At 34.6% G+C, this 15885-nt stretch overlaps 1 protein-coding gene across 1 annotated transcript; it reads right to left on the reverse strand.

The window, feature by feature from the left end:
* Nucleotides 1-11178: 11178 nt before the first annotated feature.
* On the reverse strand, nucleotides 11179-14936 carry LOC127862711 (uncharacterized). Its single transcript, XM_052401974.1, has 4 exons — nucleotides 14178-14936; nucleotides 13509-13739; nucleotides 13190-13269; nucleotides 11179-12752 (listed from the first exon to the last, which is right to left on the reverse strand). The coding sequence occupies exons 1-4, from the start codon at nucleotides 14911-14913 to the stop codon at nucleotides 11403-11405; spliced, it is 2397 nt and encodes a 798-aa protein (XP_052257934.1). The 5' UTR covers nucleotides 14914-14936; the 3' UTR covers nucleotides 11179-11402.
* Nucleotides 14937-15885: the final 949 nt, after the last annotated feature.

Raw genomic sequence — 15885 nt, forward strand, 5'->3', positions numbered from 1 at the left:
CATCATATTTATTGAACTTTGCGAATGCTTAGTGCTACGTTGATATACTCGTTTTTTTCCAGCAAAACAAACACAATGTTTAATGGCTTTAATATATAGGCAATGATGTAATAACAACATATTATATAACACGATATCATAATAACATGTACTTAAAAATAGAACAGTAATGTATTTCCGATTTCCGGCTTATCAAGCATTGTGAATGTATGTACAACGCTCGGAAAGTAACGCGAGTAACACGAGTTATCCGCATTGGAGCCTGAAACAGAAAATAAATAAGTATAGCATAATTTAGTCCAAATAATTAGACGTAATCTACCGATTACATTTAAACTTTAAATGAAAGTGTTACTTAAACAATTTTCTGTGCCTTAAGGCGCGAATATTTTGCTAATCACTGTTAACAAAAGGGCTACACGTTATAATTCTTAATGAAATGCAAAAATAAGTATTAACATAATTAATAACGTCAAAAAACACACGCGGTAAGATCAAAGTTTAAAGGGAAAACTTAATATATCATATTTGTCGTAAATTACCAAATTATTAGTTTCATCTAAATCAAATACCATGATAGAGAAACAAGGTATTAATAACCGACCAATGACGAAACATTATGCAACTTTCAATTTACACAGTGCTACGCTACATGCATATGGCAACAATATGGAATTTGAACAGTGGTAGTGTATTTGGGCCTGGAATATAATTGATTGTAAGTTTGAATAAACATTCTGCTAATGCAATTTGTTAAATAATGTTTAGATGTTATGTTCAATAATTATTGCATGATCATTCTGCGCTGTTATATTAATTTGGAGCCGTTAAAGCTTCCGACATTACTACATCAAGTTCATGTCGGAACAGGAGTATTTTAGCTAATACGCTCATTGTATACAACAACAACAAAAGCTTTATTATTGCAATGTATAATGTAAGTGTATACATATATGTTACATGTAATGTAGTGTAACCCTCAACGCAAGTCGCTTAAAAAGGGGAATCACGGCGGTTCACGGTGATTTGCGCTGATTCGCGCTGATTGCGCAACAGCTAGATACATCGCGCGACGGTGGCCGAGACATCACCCAAATTTTCTTGTCGCTCGGAAACACCGCGATTTGTCACGTTGCATCGATTGCAGTGATGCGAGAATCGCGGCAAAATTCACGGGTCGCGTAGTGTTATATGCCACCCTACCTGGGGCATAAAAACATCTTATTGAAATCAAGTCACCAATATTGCTACCTGATTTTGTTCGGGAGGGTGTGGGGAGTGTTTTTATCATAGCCACTGATATATTTCAATGTTTTATTAAAGGTTTATTATATATAAGTATAAAACTGAAATCAAATAACATTTATCTCAATCACATATGTTGCTATGTCTGTAATACATGGACATCAAGGATAAAGGATATAGAAATAAAGACAGGTGTAAAATTGCGAAGCTTTAGAATGAAAAAAAATGAAGCTTATAAAAATACTTGTGTTTTGTGTGTCCTTGGATATTAAAGAGCCATATAAATATTGCATTTATCAGTGGCGCTATTGCTTTTGAGGTAATTCACTCTGTTTATTTTCATGCTTGAATTTTGACAGAGCATAATTATGAAAAGTTAGTGTGCACAGAATGCTTCGCAACATAATCACCCTTCTCATAAGCATCCAAAGTCACGCAGCACATCTGATTAAGTTTTATTAAAACATTATTATTATTTTTTAAAGAAGAAACATAAATACAATGCTGAATAAAAAGAAAGACAGTTGGCAAGAAAACAAATTTCGCTGAATAAAAATCAATGAATTGAGTTGTCGAACATTTACAAGATGCAATAACGTGCTATATTATTTCTACTTTAAAATCTCTTATCAATGGAATTGTAACATTAAGTCCAAACAATGCAACATTGAATGATAAACCTTCATTGAACTATTTAATTGTCGTAAAATCCATGTCAAACTTGTTTAATTACACACTGTTTGCCATGCAATAGCATTTAAACTGTAAGAGCAAAAACAATTTGCATAGGCAACCTTATTCAGGTGTTATCACAACAAAGGAAGATGAATCTATTGCGATTGACAATAACACTGCTGTTTTTACACTTGTGCAGTTTTCTGCTTCACTATGCACTTTTTGGGGGAATTTCTTAAGAAAACCAAACGAATGATAACATGTATGGAATATGAATACGTTTGAATCATTTTAGTTGAAGTACGATTTGATAATGTTTTTTATTTTCTCATGTTTGTTTTTTTTTGTTTCATTGTTCAATTCACAGTTAAACAAAATACACCAATTTAATTGAGTTGAAGTAATTGGGGGGATTATAGTTCTTAATATAAACAATTATCACCGTTATTAGCACGCTGATGGATTTAGAGCATGTTTTGAAGAGACCTTACAAATGCCATAAAATGTATGGAATATGAATAAATTTGGATTATTTTAGCTTTGTTGCGTTTGTTTTTGTTTTCATTGATCTTATATTGATCGTAAAACAAAATACATCAGTTAAATTAATTTGATGTCATCAGGAGATTCTGCTTTATAATCGCTAAAACAAAATATAAAAAAAAAACAGCTAGATATAACAAGAAATATCTTTACAATAGATATTCGGCGAAAATGCTTACTTTGAAATAAAATTTAAATATGTAAGTGTCTAATAAATTAAATTGGAAACAAACATTCATCCACTGTGTACTTTGACAATTTGGCATATTTACCCCATGAAGTGTGTGTTATTATAGTCATACATTCAAATCACACTTTTATAGCCGCATCATGCAAAATGGGCCTAAGGCGTTTTGGCCAGGCTAGCTCAAGCCCATCCCGCACACTTGCACAGTCTGGTCAGAGGCGACGCTTTCCCCTATAAAATCACTCAAAGTTGTTATGGTCTCATTACGTATCTCCTGACCAGACTGCAAGATGCGTAGGCTGGGTGGGCTATAGCTATGATGGGCACATATGGCATACGACCCAATTTTGCATGATGCGAGTCTTTAACGATCTAATTGGGCATTGTAAATGGCACATTTTAGCATAATGCTTTTCAATATAACATTGAATTCAAAAAAGCAAACTTAAAAATAGGGTAGCCTATTCAGAAGTTCCGGAACGATTTCCAGAGGTGCTGACCAAGTACAGCAAACATCTGTGTTTAGATAATTAAACGATTTCCCTATTATCTAGACACTATTTCAGTAGTGTTTTTAGATCATCTTGTCTATCAACAATGCGTTTATTGATAGTCAATTAAGTATTCTTCTGACAATTTAGTGACCGAGTAGAGACCCTGAAATTCTGCAAGATGGATTTTAACGCATAATTGTAATTGGGCAACAATCTGTATGTATATGTCGTTTCAACATGCAGAGAGTAGTCCGAAATGCCTCAAACTGAACAGTGTAACATGCTTTACGCTGTGCACGTACAGACGAAATGATGTGACCAAAGTTCAAGGGATTTCTCTATTAAATAAATCAATTAAATATTTGAATGTATTCAATAACGTCTGCTGGTGTTATGTTTATCTAATGGTCATTAAAGATGAAAAGCAGGGTAAAAATCAGCAACGCCTAAAAAGCGCATTAGTGTTCTATACCGATGTTATTAAAAGGTAAGTGACTGGTTATCACCCTGTGAACTGCTAGGGTAACATGTGTACATAATGCATCAACAACAAAGTACGTGTAAACAGCCACTGCCTTTATGACTCCCTAATTCATGAGTAAAAAGTATTGCTCGCGGATTTATTTTTCATTTATTTTCATCAATTATCTCTTTGCATAATTGGAAATAGTTGATGGTGTCAAAATGATAAAAGTTTTCTAAAATGATATCATGAAATGATATTCTTAGTGTGATAGGTATCATCAATATTCCAACTATTTTCATCTAATATAATGATGATTGCAAATTTTATTTGATATAAACTCAGTCTTTGATGTAACCAGTGATTCATTTTGAAATTTACATAAATGAGTCTCTGGGACTCACATATTTTTAAACAATGGGTCCAAACTGAAAGCAATGGGTCCCAGATTGTGTCTTTGTAAATTCGTTAAAAATAATCTACTTAACATGATACACCTTAGCCAGGGGCTCTTTTAAATTATGCAATTTTACAGCTAAAAACAGAAATATGTTTATAGCAAGTGAAATCTTTATTTGTTTTACTTTTAATTTTAAACAGTGAAACATACAACATCTTAAACAGAGAACTTTTAACATCTTTAACAATTTGGACTGACTAGACTTTTAATAAATTGGATGACCAGTGTTTATAATTATTTGGTCAAAATTAGCCCTTTTAAACAGTGTGACAAAATTTCTCTTTTGGTCAAAAGTTTTACAACTTCAATACAGATTAAGTGTAACATTTACACTCATACTGTATTTAAGGTGTATAGCCTTGTCGCTTGGTTTTTTCTCCAAACAGAGAGAGCTTTTACCACAAATTCATTCAGGGCAAAATTGCACAACTTCACACTCATGAGTTTGCCTTCTTTCCCTACAGTTAACCTGTTCCTGAATTTGGTCAAGACCTTATTCTTTATAGAAAAACCCCTCTCACATCCTGCAGTATAATTAGCAGATGTCTGTGTTGTTATATGTACTTACATTCTGCATAACATAGGACGGAATACTGTACGACCTGTATCACTTTTATGTATGTACCGTATACAAATAAAAGATGCTATTTATTTCAGAAATTGCATATTTTAATTGTCACTAAAGAAACACCAACACTGCTCAATTAATCCAGAAAAGTATAATAACATTGCTTTCCTAAATAAATATAAGTGTTCAGCACACAACAGAAGAACGCAAACTGTTTTTTCCGCCGTTTATTCTTCATATTTAAACCACATAGTTAACATCGAGGCTGCGTTATCGATAAATATCTACACAGCGAGTTTAAATTGTTCAGGATCAATTTCGAAAAGCTATTTTTGGTCGCATTTTCTTTGTTTACCATCCGGGACAGCAAATTAATCGTCCAATTAACTTTTAATAAAACGCCGTAACTGATTGAATAATTGATATATTTCAACCAATCAAAATATGCGTACTACATTCCTAATGTAGAAATAAGACTTCCGTTCTACTTTTCAAAACGGTGTTGACATGTGTTTTGCTTATATCCACAAATCGTACTCAGTATCATGTACAACTTTGACGATGTTGAAAATCAGAGTTTTTAAACAATGCGTCCCGAAAACGCACATGTTTGAGAATGATGCGTCCCCAGAAAAAAACATGCGTCTGGCACGCAGGAGGCACAGCAAAATGAATCACTGCTCATACATGCCAGAATTTTTTAGGTCCAAAGCGGGACATTCCATAGAAAAATTGTCGGGACATTTGACCAAAAAGCAGGACATCTAAAACGATCTATCATTCCACCTTTACTGTAGTCAGTATAGTACTAACAAAAACTCTTGATACTTTTATTCAAGACATAAAACATCTGATATGAAGCATGAAATCTAAAACATAACAATAACAGTTTTATTAAATAAGACAATAGCAAACAACGAAGATAATTTTCATCTTTTTAGAGTACAAAATCTGGAACATTACAACAACAATACTCATTATATTACTTTCAATGGCAAACATTAACGCAGGGAAGGCTATCCAGTACACTGAAAGTACGGGTTACAGTAAACTTACTTGTCAATTGTCACGGCTTAATTGGAGTAGGGTCAAACTGTCATGCATAGCACCTCGTTGTTTTTAGCTTAATTGGAGTAGGGTCAAACTGTCATGCATAGCACGTCATTGTTTTTATTACAATTACACCCAATTACACTAGACAGGATGGGTATCACTTATTGGACTGTTTGTTGCGATTTTGGTATTTTGCACATTCGGATTATCCCGCTATTTTGGAACTAAACATTGAATGTAAAAGACTCATTAATAACGTATAGTTAATTTTACAAAACAATTGTTTTGTAAATCGTTTCAAGCAAACACAAAAACAAACACACTTTCAACATTTATTTCATTATAATACAACTATTGATAGCAAAAAGCGACCACTATCTTGAAGTCCACCATGGTGTGAATGCCTGATAAAATCAATAATTAGCCGATAAATCGCTGATAAGGTGCCATAAACAACACTGGTACACACGAGAAGTAGAATCGGATTGTTAATTGGGGGCAATAAAGGGATTAGCGGTGGTAAGTGTTAGCGAAACAGAGCTTGAATAGCGAATTTTATTGGGAACCTATAGACCTTACATCGTTTTTTACGAATGTCGGGACAAATCGTCTCATATCGGGACGCCGGGACAAAGGGCCCAAAAGCGGGACTGGCCTGCCGAGATCAGGACGTCTGGCATGTATGATAAATGTTTTACTGTAAACTCTTAGTATTAAGCATCTGTTTACAGGCTTTTAAGTCTTCTATTTTGATATGACAGAAGTGGTTGCATTTAATTATTAAAGATCTATACGCCTGATCTGATAAAAAAAATCTACTTGAAATAAGAATTTTATTAAGCAATGAGCATTATTTTTTGTGTTATACTCCTGTATTGAATGAGAGCGTTTTGTTTCTCGTAGATGGTGACTAATTCCCCAGCAGTGGTTGTCACACTCTCCTCATTATTGCTTGTTATTAAACATTACAATAATCTGACTTGGTCAGTGGCATCATGGTTAGACCCCAAAGAAGTGCTTGTTAAGTTTGAGGTCAATGTCGAATTAAAATGAAGTCCGGTATATAGGATATCCTAGCAATTGTCAAAATACAATGCCCTTGCATGAAACGAAGCTCTTCATACTCATAATTGATGCAAGATCAAATATATCATTGAAAAAAACAATGACTGGACAGCAAATTGAAATAAAACTTAAGGCAATACAAGGAGCTTGAATAATGACAATTATAACTAGAGCTTTGTCACAGACGTGACAAATACCCCCACATGACACATTGAAACAGAATATTTTGCATGTTGTCTTAACAAAAAAAGCGAACACCATGCTCAATGTTTAAAACGCACTAAGTGACCCGTGACCTAGTTTTTGACCCAGCATTGCCCATGTTTGAACTTGATCTACACATCATCTACATACAACTTCTGACTAAGTGTGGTGAAGATCAGATGAAAACTACTTGAATTAGAGAGCGGACACCATGCTCAATGTTTAAAACGCACTAAGTGAACCCATGACCCCAGTTTTTGACCCGGCATGACCCATATTCGAACTTGACCTAGATATAACATCTGACCAAGTTTGGTGAAGAACGGATGAACACAACTTTTATCAGAGAGCGGACACTTAATACGAAGCGACAGACCGACCGACTGACAGGCCGACCGACAGACCGACCGACCGACAGACAAGGTCAACTTCGTTTGCTTGGGTATAATTAACCAAGAACTAGGCCAGAGTGAAAAATCTAAGTACAAATGAGGTAAATTTCAAGGAGAAACTAAAGATGGATAAATTTGGTGCAACCAAAATTTAGACCTTCTGAGTTTAAGTCCCAAAATTGGTCAATTTCATAGTCAAGATGAAGCAGGTGATTTTAGTTTATTAAGAGTGTTCATAGAAACTATGTCAGTGTTTAAGCATTGTAGAAAGCGAAAATGTTGTTAGATGGAATGCGTAAATTTAAGTTAACCCTTTTCCACTCAAAGCAACGTAAAAATGGCTATGTGAAAACATCATAAAACCAGAAGAGCCTGTTAGTAACTCGCAGGCTGTTCAGGTTGTATGCTGTTTGCTGCTAATCAGTATATAAGGGTTGGAAATGAAGCCTTTTAAACTTGCATCTAGTAAGATAGGTCTTTATTTAAATTAAATTTCTGAGGGAATGCAAATGCGTCAAAGTACGTATCTAAGTGGTAAAGGGATAAACAACAACAACAACATTCATTCATCAATAAAGCTTATACAAGCTCTCAGTCTATTCAAGCTCTAAGCCTACAAGAGATTGGACTCTGCAGCCTACAAGAGATTGGACTCTGCATTAGTCTAAACCAAAAGTAGGTAAGCGTCAACAGCAACGTGCAGTAAGGTTGATATGGGTGCGTTGGTAGTGTTCAAGTACAACATCCATGCAAGTAAGAAAGATTTGTGTTCACCGTGTAGAGATGGAAGGATGGGGCAATCAATATGTACCTCCCAAATCAGTCAATGCAGGGGCATACACAATATTTTTGGTCTACTCATAAATATATTAATTTTAGAACAAGACACATTTTGCTGTCACTTATTATTATTGTGATCAACAGAAATAACTTGTGAGGAGCGTCAAGCCTATCTGGTAAACGGCAGGGCATGCTTAAATGTTGACTGTGGAGAATAGATAGCTAAGTATTACAATCATGTAAATCCTAGTTCATGCATACAACTACAACCAAATTAAACACGATAAAGAGTAAACCACTTTACAGTCATATCAGATAATTGCTAAAAAATGTTCTTTTTATTCATAGTTTAGGGTTAATACAAACAGTGCGAATTATTATCAGAAAACACAAGTGGGACAGCCACATTCATTCTTACAAGAAAAGCCTAGCAAGGCAACATTAAGGTTATACAATTATCTACAACATTACATGTCTGCGCATTTTAATATAATTACCGTAAGGATGTTTATTATTGGTTGTTAATATTGATTTTGTATGAGAGAGAAGTTTTGCCTAACTGCTTCAGATGTATGTTTTTGTTGTTAAAAACAATAAATACAGTAGAAATGTAATGAAGTAGTTTTTGGATAATTAACATGTATAAACTTACAAAAATGAGGTCTATGCCCTGCAATTTTGTAACCTTCTAGCTCTTGAGCAATATATCAAAGGTAAAATATAACGCTGCCATTTGGGAAAATCGGATATCAACAAGAACAGCAAATGAACGCAAATCAATTGCATACATTACTGTTAAAACTAATTTCTTTGTCAAGGGATGGATTGTCATGTTTTAGTTGTATTATGCAGCCAACGCAATGACCTTATTGTTGTTTTATGCAGTGAACACGTTGGTCTCATTTACATGTATTTGTATTATGCGGCGAACATGTTTACCTTATTTAGTTGTATTACCGTAATAACTCTATGTTTTCGGACATGTAAAAATAATTATTTCTTTTCCTGTACGAAAACTTAGATACGAAAAATATTCACAAAATACAGGTGTCCGAAAAACTTAGAGTCGAAAATTGAAGTGTCCGAAAATAGCGTCAGTTGTATCAACGACCACCGGTAATAGCACGCGCTTGTTAAATACCATGCCGCAAAGTATAAATTACAGTTAAATATGTTTGCACTGCATTTTAAATTATTTTAAATGCTTCATTTATGTGACCGAAAGTTACTACAAGTTTGTACTTTGACCAACGAGTTCAAAGATGAGCATGTGATGTACCGATACACGCTAGTATGAACCTGTAATTAACGCAATACAAAAGCAAACTATGAATTCTTTGTTTGTTTATTTCCGATAATTGTTGTCTAACACCTTCCATTGTTCGTAAAACTTGCAATAGGGAGCATCACACTTTGAAGCGTTTAGTATTTGTCACAGTTATATTACTGAGATGGGGTAGTACCATTGCGGTAGATAATGGAACTGTTAATTGGCACCCTGGTAATTGTCATAACGCTTATGCTATCGGGCGAAACCATTGTTTAATACCGGTTTACAAGGTTATTTACCCAATAATGCATATGTAATGGTCCGTTGCCCTCAGGCATGCACCTGCCATGTTTTATGATGTTAATCTGGTTGTAAAACCCCATGATCGAAGTGTTATTAGATATAAAAAACTGGACCGAAATTTAGTAAAACAGCGCTGTAAAATATACTGTCCGAAAACTTAGAGACATTAATTATGGACGAAAACTCGTGTGTCCGAAAATTAAGAGTCACGAAAAATAATTATTTTTGCTTAAAAAGGGGGTGTCCGAAAATTTAGAGTGTCCAAAAACATAGAGTTATTACGGTATGCAGCAAACACATTGTTATGCTACCGCCCCCACATCAATTTACGTAGATCATTTCTTAGGGGTTAAACAATGTATGACCATCATCATGCTTCTAAGTGTATAACAGTCCTGCAAATCCCTCTTAGAGTAATATTTACCTCTACCTTTAATCTTGATTAACATCACAGGCATCAGGGTGTTATATTTTACTACACAATTGTACCACTCTTACCACACAGGCTTTTTTATTTAAATGAAGCACAAGACCACAAAAGCCAATAAGAAACATACAAATATTGCTACATTTATGAATAAAATCAGTCAATATGTTAGGGTCGAATGGTATAGCAAGACAGTATACAAAACAAGGGCTGTTTGTGAAACATGCATGCCCCCCATATGGGCTCTCCGTTGTAGTGGAAGCCATTGTGTGAATATGTTTCTTGTCACTGTGACCGTGACCTTGACCTTTGACCTAGTGACCTGATAATCAATAGGGGTCATCTGCGAGTCATGATCAATCTACCTATGAAGTTTCATGATCCTAGGCCCAAGTGTTCTTGAGTTATCATCCGGAAACCACCTGGTGGACGGACCGACCGACCGACAGACCGACATGAGCAAAGCAATATACCCCCTCTTCTTCGAAGGGGGGCATAATAAAATAAAATTCTGCGACAAAATTTGCTTTAATTTCCTATATTTCAATTATAAAGTAGTTTACTTAAGTTCAAAGACATGTACTTCTTCAGAATGTGATTCAAACAGAAGAAAGGGAGAACAAACATAAATGTATGTTTCTATCCTACCAGTTGATAATTTACAAATTATAAAAAGTTTAAACAAAGTGAGAAATTTGAGTTGTAACCTATGTTACTATTTTTTAACAGACAATGGGTATATTAAATCGTCTAGTCTGATCGGGATATATGTTATTCCAACGTCATGGCATATTTACATTATTCAGGGATTGGTTGCAATATTTTACAATTGGTAGCATGAACCAATGATTTTTTAAAACATAAGGTATTGATTACAAATGATTGCAGGACTCCTATTAAGGGTTTCAGAATGCATTTTCCAGGGTTCAAACAGAAATCTCAAACTTAAATTCAAGCACTTTTCAAGGACTTTTCAAGGCCAAATTTCCATTTTCAAGGCCGAGAACCGTACGTTAGTTTCCCTTAAAAAAATGCATTTTCAAGCCAGATTGTCACAGTAAATATCATTTATTTGCTCAAACACAAATAAAACTTATTTAACAATAACTCATACATATTATTTCTACTTATAATTATACACATACATGATCCATCCTTAACTCAATGAGTCTCACATATGTATTTACTTTTTAAAGTTCTTACGAACAAACACATTGTCTCTCTCTATGCTCACATCAAAATGACTAGTTCATTTCATCTAAATAGAAATTAGTTACTCTAACATTTTGTCTTTCACAGATTTGATTTCCTTTTCCAGTTCTTCCAGCTGTCTCCTCTTATCCTTACAACCCATCCTTAAAATATTGCTTTCTGTGACAAAAGCAAAATTTCTAGTTGCTTCAGCTTTCTCCATAAGTTTTTCAGTTTTCACCTCCAACATGACCACATCATTTTCAAGTTTTGCTTTTTTGTCTTTCAGTTTGTTAAGTTCTTCAGTTTCTAGTTTCCTTTTTAATTTCTTTTCTTCAGACAACTTTTTCTCTTTTTCTACAGACAAATGTGCATTGTACTTAGCATTCGAAGACTGAACTGATTTCAGCAAATCCTTAGTTATGGGAACATTCATAACACCGCCAACAGTTTTAACATAATCGCATATGATTCTTTGTCCAATTAAAGTTTCCTTCGCAAGATTTTCTACCACCAACTCTTTATTTACAGAAAATCCCCTTTCAACATCGGACTGACCATGGCAGAGTACAAGTATAAGACATACCACATTTTTCAGATGTCCAAAGTCATTTGTCAGTATCTTTGCATAGAATGCATCCAACCGATCCTTTTTAAGATCAAATTCAGAGAATGTTTTCACACCTATCAATGGAATTCTATCAATAAGTTTATTGTATTCCTCATACACTTTGTCACAATCATCATCATTAACCTTATGCAGACTGTTCAAATGGTGAACTAACCTTTTGAACTGTTTCCTACACTTTTCAGGTTTTCCAGCCATCATTCTTGGGTCCAGTGAGGAAAGGTTTCTCACCAGAGAGTACTTAACTGGAGATTTCTCCAGAATTTTCTGAGAAGTTTTTTCCAGGAAGTCTTTCGCACTCATACGAAACTCCATTCTTTGCTTTTCAGAGGTTTTAGGCTGAGCATCCTTCAAAGCTTTTTCTGCCTGAAAGCCAATTTCAACTTTACTGTATGTAACATGCAGTGTCTTATCAGATGGGTCTATTTCATTACCCAAATTGGATGAGGTAATTGTCTCCATAATGTCAGGTTTGATGAACCGTCTCAAAATGCTGATGATAGTTTCTGCTAAGCTAGTACCCAAGAAGATGGCCATAGGAGCTTCAGTTTGAAAGTCAGAGAGGAATGGGTCCAACAACTTAGCCACAGACTTGAAAACATGCAATTTAGCGATAATCAGTGGATCTTTCACTGCTGTCCTAATGACTTCGTACGACTTGCAGGTTGGTGCTTTTGACTTCTCTGTCTCCTGAATATACTGCTGCATGTTGTCCCACAGTGATATGGCCCGTTCAGTCACCGGAACATTTTCCAACCACCGATGATTTGCAAACTTCAAGGGAAACTGTGTGCTTCCAGTTATCTGGAAATAATTTGTACAAAAGTTAAACATGAAAATCATAAAAAAGGCAAAGCCAGAGTTTGTTAGCTCTTGTATTGAATAATGACTTATAAAGTTTTAAGTTGTTCTGGTCAAATTACCCTGAACTAAAGTTGAACCTAGAACTTCAAGGGCCTAAGGTTTGCTAATGTTTGACCAAGAGCAATCAAACCGTTCTGGCCACATTTCGTTGTGTTGCGAGGGCAACCTCATTATTTTGACAGTTGTGGTACTTTGTTATCGTAATTTTTTCCCCAGATATAATCTAAGAAACTATGTCATTGTGTCTCAACATCAGTTATATAAATATTCCTTCACATGATAAAGAAGCAAAGTCTCCGAAGACAGTGAATATACTGTAATCTGCCTATATTTCAAAACATGCAGCAGACAGTTAACTCACAGTACTTTCCCCTCACCTTAGTAAAGTCCTCTCTCCTGGCTGGTGTGTTTTTGAAGAGGTAGTACAAGCTCGTAAGGATATCACCAATTTTCCACCCTTAAATACACAAGATATTCAAAGATCAAATGATAATAGTGAAGTTTTAAAAAAATACTGGAACAACAACTTGCAGCTGAGCAGAAATTTGAATGCACATCAACCATGGAAATAATAGTTTGAAAAATTAACTTATTAATCATATTTTTAAATTAAAGCTGCATACTAAATAAACATATATATTTAGAAAAAGATAAAGCATTTTATTTTAATTATTTTTATTGCATTAAGTTGCAAACCTGTTGCATCAGCTCCCGCCTTAAAGCTATTATGGACCGTATGAAGTCCGCATGACCCGACATTCACTAGCTTTGTTTGATGTTCATGGGTTAATTTTTCCGTAAGCAGATCATAGAACTTCCAATTTACATTTGGACCATCCATGGAAACCTGAATCATATCAGCCGGCTTGAGGGAATACAACACAGCCTTGCAGAAATGGTCTAACATATCAGTGGCTGTGGCATGACCTAAAAAATATGTACACAAATTTTAAAGAAAATAAATCCAGGAAATAATTGACATTTTGCCTAAGCGTATAACACAGGACATACTCATTTATTTTTGCAATATTTTTTGTTTGAATTTTAAACGTTTAGCTCACACACAAAATGGAACAAAACATAATTAAAACGATTGTGCGACCAGAAAATGACTATTCTCTTCTTCTGGCACATCAGTTTGGTATTTTCATTGCTCAAGAATACAATTCTTGTTTGTTATCAAAATAATTATACCATTAAGGCAATCATTGATAAATAATAATCATGACACATGATGAATTTTATGCATCTAAATGGCCATACTGAATAGACAACACAATATAATATAAATAACTTAGATTTCAAGAATTTATCATGCTTATCAACCATATTATAGAGAACAGTATTAATTGCACAAAAGCATACCAAGAAACTCGGAAGTGTAGTATCTTGTAACGACTTGACTTCCGTCCCAGAACCGAACATGGATGTCCATTTGCTTGGATTGGTCTTTCTTGTTTAGACTTTCATCAAAAGACACTGAGTATGGTCCACTTATGGAACTATCAAGTAAAGTTTTAAAATGTTCAGCTAGCCCAAAAACAGCAACATATGCTGTCTTGCGGTCTCCGCAAGAAAATTTCTTTGCTATGGTACTGTCAGGGAACATAACCTGAAATAACTTTGTAATGTTTTTATTGGAATTGAATGATTGATGTGTGCAAACTGTATGCAATACCCACAATATTTCCGCTTTCAACATATTATTTTTTGAAACGAATTTGTCTATTGATGTCTGCGAGTTTGATACTGCTGCTGATGATTGCGAAGATCCTGGAATTTGATTATCTTCTATCTGCACACTCTCTGCGGATGTACCTTCCTGGTTTGACACAGATGGGCTGTTGTTGTTTATGTCGGTTTTAACTATAGCACCTTCCTGTTTCACAAAAAACACATCGCAGGAACCCTGTTTGCTTCTCAATTTCATGTTTTCTTTATGTGTTTCCCCTTTCTCGTGGCTTTTCAAAGCGCTTTCCCCCATTCCCCCGACATCAATGGTCTTCATACGGACCCGACAATGTGCTTTACGAATGTCATTTGTTTTCTGTATCCAGGAATATTCACTTAACCTCCCTGGTTTAAAACGACACTTCCCCATCGCTGCGTTTTCGCTCGCGAAAACAGAACACAATGAAGAGCGTCTGACGTAGTACACATAATCTGTGACGTGTACACATAACGTTTTGTACTCAATAGTATACGAACATAATATTTCGTAATCTTTTTGCGCGAAGGAATTTATGATAAATTTTCGTAATATTTCCCTTAAGAACGATTAAAATTTATAATTAAAATGATGGTTAAAGTAATTTTGAGCAGAAATACACATTTTCAAGGCTTTTTTACATGAAATAAGCACTTTTCAAGCACTTTTTCAAGGCCACCCTTTGTTCAAGGGCTTTTCAAGCCTTGGACTCGTTTTCAAGCACTTTTCAAGCCCTGTGCGAACCCTGTTTTCTGTTTGTTAAAATGAATTACCCCGCATATTTGTTAATGATTTTTATTTCGGAACAAGGGATTGCAAACTTTTTAATAATGCTATTGGATTTCTATCCAAAAACTGGTACTATGAGATTACTGGATAAAATGCTCACATTCTAAAAAACATTTATAGTTCTGATGTTTATTCTTGAAAATGTATCTTCTTCACTAACAATAAATGCCACTTTTGCTCAGCAAGAACAGATACTGATGCTTAAGTTGTTTTTTTGTTTTTAATTTCAATCAGCATAAAGCCTATTTTCAAGTGCATTGTATATTCAGCAACAATGCAGAGTTCATTGACTTTTTATACTGAATAAAAACATGTTCAAGAAAAGTAAAACATTTCATTAAACACTCCATGTCTAAACAACAAAATAAAGGCAAAGTAATTGACATATCATGTACTTCCTAATAGTAACATCACAATCCTAGGATGGCACCCTAGCAACCCAGTGATTAGTTCCTATGTTCCAATCAATCTGTTATTTCATTTTTTTTTTAGGAAAACATTTAATGTTTGTAATATTTTTTTAATAAATCAATAATGTTTAAGACTAATAAATAAAAACGTACTGATTTAAAGTGA

Source organism: Dreissena polymorpha, chromosome 1 (genome assembly GCF_020536995.1).
Source record: "Dreissena polymorpha isolate Duluth1 chromosome 1, UMN_Dpol_1.0, whole genome shotgun sequence".
Classification (NCBI taxonomy): Eukaryota; Metazoa; Mollusca; class Bivalvia; order Myida; family Dreissenidae; genus Dreissena; species Dreissena polymorpha.

What these genes read in the sequence shown, in the direction of transcription:
- LOC127862711 (XM_052401974.1), bottom strand. Translation starts at nt 14,913, where the DNA reads ATGGGGAAGTGTCGTTTTAAACCAGGGAGGTTAAGTGAATATTCCTGG. An exon ending in CTACACTTCCGAGTTTCTTG is followed by an intron (nt 13,740 to 14,177) that starts GTATGCTTTTGT and finishes CATATTTTTTAG; the next exon opens with GTCATGCCACAGCCACTGAT. An exon ending in GGAGAGAGGACTTTACTAAG is followed by an intron (nt 12,753 to 13,189) that starts GTGAGGGGAAAG and finishes AATTATTTCCAG; the next exon opens with ATAACTGGAAGCACACAGTT.